This window comes from Protomyctophum parallelum, assembly GCF_964188405.1.
Source record: "Protomyctophum parallelum genome assembly, chromosome: 4".
Lineage (NCBI taxonomy): Eukaryota > Metazoa > Chordata > Actinopteri > Myctophiformes > Myctophidae > Protomyctophum > Protomyctophum parallelum.
In genome coordinates this window covers 15,742,934-15,749,256 of record NC_139700.1, presented here as the reverse complement: position 1 = coordinate 15,749,256, position 6,323 = coordinate 15,742,934, and the positions used below count along the sequence as shown (strand labels likewise).

At 39.3% G+C, this 6,323-nt stretch overlaps 1 protein-coding gene across 1 annotated transcript; it reads right to left on the bottom strand.

Moving 5' to 3' along the window:
• Positions 1 to 221: 221 nt before the first annotated feature.
• LOC310857520 (uncharacterized protein) lies at positions 222 to 1,765 on the bottom strand. Its single transcript, XM_083763222.1, has 3 exons — positions 1,553 to 1,765; positions 1,323 to 1,422; positions 222 to 617 (listed from the first exon to the last, which is right to left on the bottom strand). Exons 1-3 carry the CDS (start codon positions 1,660 to 1,662, stop codon positions 258 to 260), a joined length of 570 nt encoding a protein of 189 aa, XP_083619348.1. The 5' UTR covers positions 1,663 to 1,765; the 3' UTR covers positions 222 to 257.
• Between the last annotated feature and the right edge of the window lie 4,558 nt (positions 1,766 to 6,323).

Here is a 6,323-nt window from a genome sequence, read left to right as displayed (position 1 = left end):
AAGACGAACTAGTGATTGAATAGACAGATCGACTGACAAGAATGCAAGATAAATGCAACTTCCACATGTAGGACAGAAAACCAGGACGGGGTCTCCAAGGTCCAGGGTTAGGGACCACAGAACTTGATTGACACACAGAGTAAACTTCTGAGTGTTTATTTAAATAAAAGAGTGTGAAAAAATGGGCCCTCTCAGTCCATTTTTGCGTTTGCTCAGGATTTACAGTGCAGAAACTATAAGTTCAACATAGCTCTTCCTTAGGTGAAGAAAATCTCCCGCACAAGCTGAAGGGCATCATCATCTTCTGCTGTAGGTGACGTATGAGTGTGTTCCGCTGCTCTTTCGGGCCCCAGCCCAGTGTTGTTCACTGGACCAATTTGATCCTGCAAGGCGATTGAACTGTGCCCTGCATGCCGCTGACATTCTGGGCTACTGGTGGTGGTGGTGTATGGCACTGTTTCTGCTTCAGTAATGTCAGTGTCGGTCTCTGAAACGTATGCCGGCTCTGGGACCTTAGAGGAACAACCAGCCAATGTTGAGTCTCTCACTGTCCGTTTTGTAGTGGGTGTCTTCCTGAAGCCTTTCCTCACCTTGTTGTCACTCGCCTTGTCTTTAACCTATGTACAGAATGACTCATTATTACGATGATGCCACAGCTGTAACAAGTCCCTGCGACATACTAGCGGCATGTCTAGGGGGTGTACTTACAAGTACATCAAGCAGAAACAGAAACAGATAGGCTCCTGCCCTATGGGCTCGGCAAGGCTTACTTACTTACTTTAAAGCTTGAATTATCCCCTTTCTATCTGCAACGTTTTTGTTTCATAAATCCAACCGCAGACATGTTATGAGCTACTTTGTCAATAAATTCCATGCAGGTGATCATCAAGTGTTCGAGTTTGGAAGCGCTAGTTGGAAATCACTCAACTGTTTTGAAATTGCACATAATGCAGGAGGTTGCATTATTGAAAATGAGCGCTTCCAAAGTCGAACACGAAAATAGCTCATAATATGTCTACGACTCTCTATGGTGGATTTTTATGAAAGCTTCCATACAGCTGCTGTTGGTTTATTGTCGTTTAATACAATCAGATAGGACTTTTCTGTTTAGATGTATGTGCTGTGAAATGTGAATAGCTAGTGTTGCAACACTAGCTTCAACCCAAAAAATCCAGTGTTGCAAATTGCAGCTACTGCATGGGTACATAACCCTCAACAGTTTAAAACGTGATCAACATTTCATTATGGCACACAAAATAGAATGTGTGGGTGCGTGTGTGTGCGCATGCGCGCGTACTACAGATATGGAGAAAGTGCGCCACCTGAAGGTCGATCGGGAAATCACCATCTTCACATTTGGCTTGGATGAGGTATGAAACAGCTGCTTCCACTAGCTCTTTCTCATTCATACAATAGATGGTTCTGCAAAACAGAGATCAAAACGACGTAAGGACTTGGTTGTTGTCAGCAAAACATTGGTTATAGTGAAAGTGCCGCATTACATGTTAACGTCGCTTGACATTGTTTTGCGTTTGTGTTTCGTTTTACGCACCTAGCAACTCTTCGCTTCCTACGTCCTCCCAGGGTCTCCGGCTTTTCTGTGGCTTTTTTCTCTTCTTTCTTTGCCATCCAGGTTGGCAATGGCCGAAGCTTCTCTGCCATATTAAATGACTCCAGTAAACAGATTTATATTCCCTCGTGTAATGCGACTACTGTGCGAGCAAACGAGCATAGCATGAGCAGATTCTTGTTGTGTTGTGCTCAAAATGTGCTACTGGTCGACTAGGCAAAAAAGACAACCATTGACCGTTAGCGCCTTGCCGTGGCCAAACATTTCAATGCATGTACAGTGATGTGGGGTTGTATCCTCTTACAGTTTTTGTATTGGCCTGCAGGCCTACCTTCCTTGGATTGTAGTCCTACCCATTCTACAATCTGTTAAATTTAAATCAATCAATCAATAGTAAATTTCAAAGACAATGTTGTTATTTTGACGTCCAGCTATTTCTAGAAGGGGGGGGGGGGGGAAGCTACATTATGCATTTTCAAATATAGTGGAACATACAGTAGCAGATTTACAAGCTCGCTCCAAACGTGTAGATCTTTTACTATTATTGATATATTTTTTTTTAAATATCTGGATAATCTTAATTTGTTTGGAAAATGTCTGAATTCCAATAAAGAAATGCATTTATATAAAAATAAAATATGTTTCATTACTTTTAAATACTTAGTATTTTAGAAAGCATGAGTATTTACCGGTACGTATTTTTTAAAAGCAAGCTACTCCAGTAGCCTACTTTAGTGTAACTCAAGCAGGCTACAATTTGACTGAACAGCATTCACTTGTAGTTTAGTAATATAGCATATACTCACTGGGGTTGAGTAGCTACCTCGTCCACCACAGTTATGCACAGTAGGCCGCTACAAGAATGATTTTTAAATTAAAAAGGTGACTAACCTTATTTTATTTGTTGTAGTTGATGTCCACATTTGAATTTGAGATGCACAATATAATCGGTAGCATAATCGGAATCGGCAATATTGGCCATAAAAATTGGATCGGTCTCAAAATGATCCTGATTATTTAATTGTTTTTCACCAGCAAAGGATTTTTTCTTTTTTATTCATCAATGAGTTCAATATAAATCAATAGTGTCTAGTACTCGGCTCTAGTCTAGAACAACAAGTAAACTTTTAATTTTTCTACATTTATTTTGTGTACTCATCTCATTCAGACTGATTCAGTTGTGAAAACACTTGGAATAGGATGTATTATGTATTATATTGATTGATTGAATACTTTATTAACAGGCTTTGGGCCAAGCCCCTATGGACCACATATGCAGACCGCGGCCATCTCACCATATAAGTAAGTAAGTAAGTAAGTAAGTACATTTATTTATATAGCACCTTTCACAGACCTTTCACACACATAAAATAAAAATACGAAAAAAGTAAACAAGCAATGCAGATATAACATGTGCTGTACAATTCAGCTCAAACAAGACAACAATATGATCATCATAAGTACATCATAAAACAAAAGGTAGGTTTATTAAGTTCAGGTTGAACCATCCACAAATGCTTGTTTAAAAATAAATGTTTTGAGGTTATTTAAAAAAATGCCCACAGAGGAGGAAAATCTCAGCGCTAGTGGGAGAGCATTCCATACCATATAAGTTAATAGAAAGGTGCTAACAAGGTGCAACTTCCCATTGACAGCCTATTCATCCAAACAGAAAAGTCTGATCTGATTGAATTACAAAACGTCAAACTCACCAACATTGCAACTGTACAAAAAGCTTGAATTATCCTCTTTCTATCCTCAAAGTTTGTTTCATAAAAATCCACTGCCCACATGTTATGAGCTACTTTCTGTCCTTGCAGGTGATTGAGTGTTGCAGTTTGGAAGTGCTCGTTAGATATATCACTCAACTGCCCAGCGTACCACCTGTATATTCTATATTCCACCTGAATTTACACATAACATAGCCCTTGTCCAGTGCTTACAGCGAGTCTACTCTGGACCAGGGCTACAAATAATGCAGGAGGCAGCAGGACATTGCATTACTGAACACAAGTGCTTCCAAACTCTGATGGCAAGATGGCTGCGGTCTGCAAATGGTCAATAGGGCCTAGCCTTGTTTCCATTGTGGTCCTCTGTATAATATCGGAATCTGTATCGGCAGATATGGCCCTGCAAATAATCCGAGATCGGATATCGGTCATAATTTCCTAATCGTGCACCTCTAGCCTGAAACTGAATTCATCCATGTTTGATGGGTCTGTGACTTCTGTCTGAATATCTTTGGTGGTTGTCAAATTGTTGTTCCTGTAGGTGTCAGTAGAGCTTTATAGTTTAGCGAAATCATTTTCACCCTTTACCCCATAGACATTGTACAGTATATACAGGCGCATATCACAACACAAACGGAATTGGGGGGAAATACATTTACTGTAAAATTAGGATTTGTGTTGGTTGTTCAGTTTATTTCAGAAGTTGTATCTAGTGAACAAATATTGAAAAAGGGTTTTACATTAAGTAATCAATGAAAAATGGGTAACAGAGTTGGGCTATTTATTACCTCAATGGTGACATTCACAGCATCAATATTGAATATGCCTTTTCATGTCCATTTGTCAACCAGTGATTGGAGCTGATGAACAGCAAAATACATTTTCATTGATTAATGATTATTATTGTGTTTATTGTGGTTTATACTTGTTTTCGTATATATTATAATTTCTGTCTTCATAAATGTCTTCTCGGGTCTGGGTGTCACTACAACAATGATTAGCAACTGATCTTTGTAGATCTGCAGTCTATTTAGCAAACGTTCCTCCCAGAATAGGGATGCTGTGGTTAAAAGGGGAACTTTACATTGCTTACATTTAGACCAGAAGGCTGAATAGTGGGAAATGGAATGGCAGAAAGTAAACTTATCCTTTCTGAGTGCAATCCTCTTTGTTCATTAAATGTATCTGTTAAGCAGCACTCTTGTATGTCAATTCATTACAGTAAACTGTTAATTTATTTTAAAATGCCAACAAAAAAGACCAATCAAGCATTGGGATTATTAAATTGTGCTTCTTATATTGTAATTGACAAAATCATATAGGTTGGGGAGAATCTTCATCTATAGCTGTATATTCTCCATTTCCACCCATTGATATTAATGACATATGTAGCCTACATTATGGTAGTGCATTTTGGTCAACACTATTTTTAACCAGTACAATAAACCATAATTAAAATTATGTAATCATCCAACAAATCCCGGCACCATTGAATCCAATCTTGTATTGGATTCACCCCCTTCCCGGGATTACAGCCACATCCACAGATCAGCCGCTGCGAAGACCATGTTGGCAGTGGAATAAAGCGTCCTTAAAGGGTTTTCATGGTATAGCATCTAGTTAGTGGGCCATCTAGAAAGGCCAACAAAAGATTTGTCTGAATTACAAATGATACATTGATATCATGATATGTATATTCATGTAATAACTTCATAACTGACCCTCAAAACTAACTATTGTAAAGTGACTGTAGGAGCCAAAATATACATTTTGTTTGTTTATTCTATTTGTTTATTTTTTCCCACGCTTGGGTTTTCGATGTGCCACAGCCCTTACCTGGTTGATGAGCTCCTGCTGTGTGTCTGCTAATCATTTTACTTATGTCAGCTGTGTGTCTGGGCAGTGCCTTCAGTGAGAGAATGGGGGTGAGCTCTAGGCTCAATATTTTCTGTTGACCGTTTATCCGTTTATCTTTTGATCGTTTATACCAACAGAGTACGTTTTCATTTATCAACATTTTTCAGTACATTCTTGGACCTTGTTTATTTGTCAATAAATCTAAAACTACAATAAGAACCTTTCTGGATTTGATTGGAAACGCGTCATACAGTTCCTGCCGACAGCTCAGCCTCATAGCACTACTACTATTTGATTTGATGGGAAGAAGTAGTCGCTACAACATTGTCAACAGAAAATTAAGATCTGGAAGGAAACATTGGAACATGGAGAACATCGCAGCAACAGTTGAACTTTGAGCGGCGCCTCAGTGACTCGGATTGGAGCGAGATGAACCGCCGCAGCGGTGAAAATGTTTGAACACGCAACAGCGCATCACAGCCATTAGCGGTGAGATACAATTGTATTAGCACGCCAATTCCTTCTGTGTATTTGGTTGAATTGAACACAGTTGGAAGAAGTGCTGCCGCTGGTCCATTGGGGACTATTGATTGAATTGGCTGGTGTTGTGTGCGCGCTGCTGCGCTGGATTGACGCAATTGACTGGGGTCACGGCTGCTCGTTTCACTGTGGTTGCTTGCCGTGAATTCTTTCTTGTATATTGGATGGAAATGTCAAAATGAGTGACACAAACGTTACAAGTACAGGCACAAACGAAATGGATCTGGAGGATCAAATGGAGGAGGAGTCACGGAGGAGGACGGTCAAGCTCACGGCCAAAGCGCTGTCAAATAAAATTGAAAAGGATCAGAAAGACCGTAAATCTTATGTGAAACAAATGCAAGAGCTCACAAAGGAAATAAAAGGGCTCATGAAAAATTATGCAAATGTAAGGGATGTGCAAAGCACAATGGAGAAACTGAATGAAATGTATGAAAATGCAAAAGCAGCACATAATTCAGTAATTGTCTTGATTCCACAGGAGGAGCAGGAAAATCAAAATTTGTGGTTTTCACGTGTCATAAAGCACCATTCAGATTTCAGGGATGATGTAAAACTGTGGTTTGATATGATTGAAATGCCAATGAATGAAATGCCAAGGGTTGAAATGTCAATTCATGAAACGA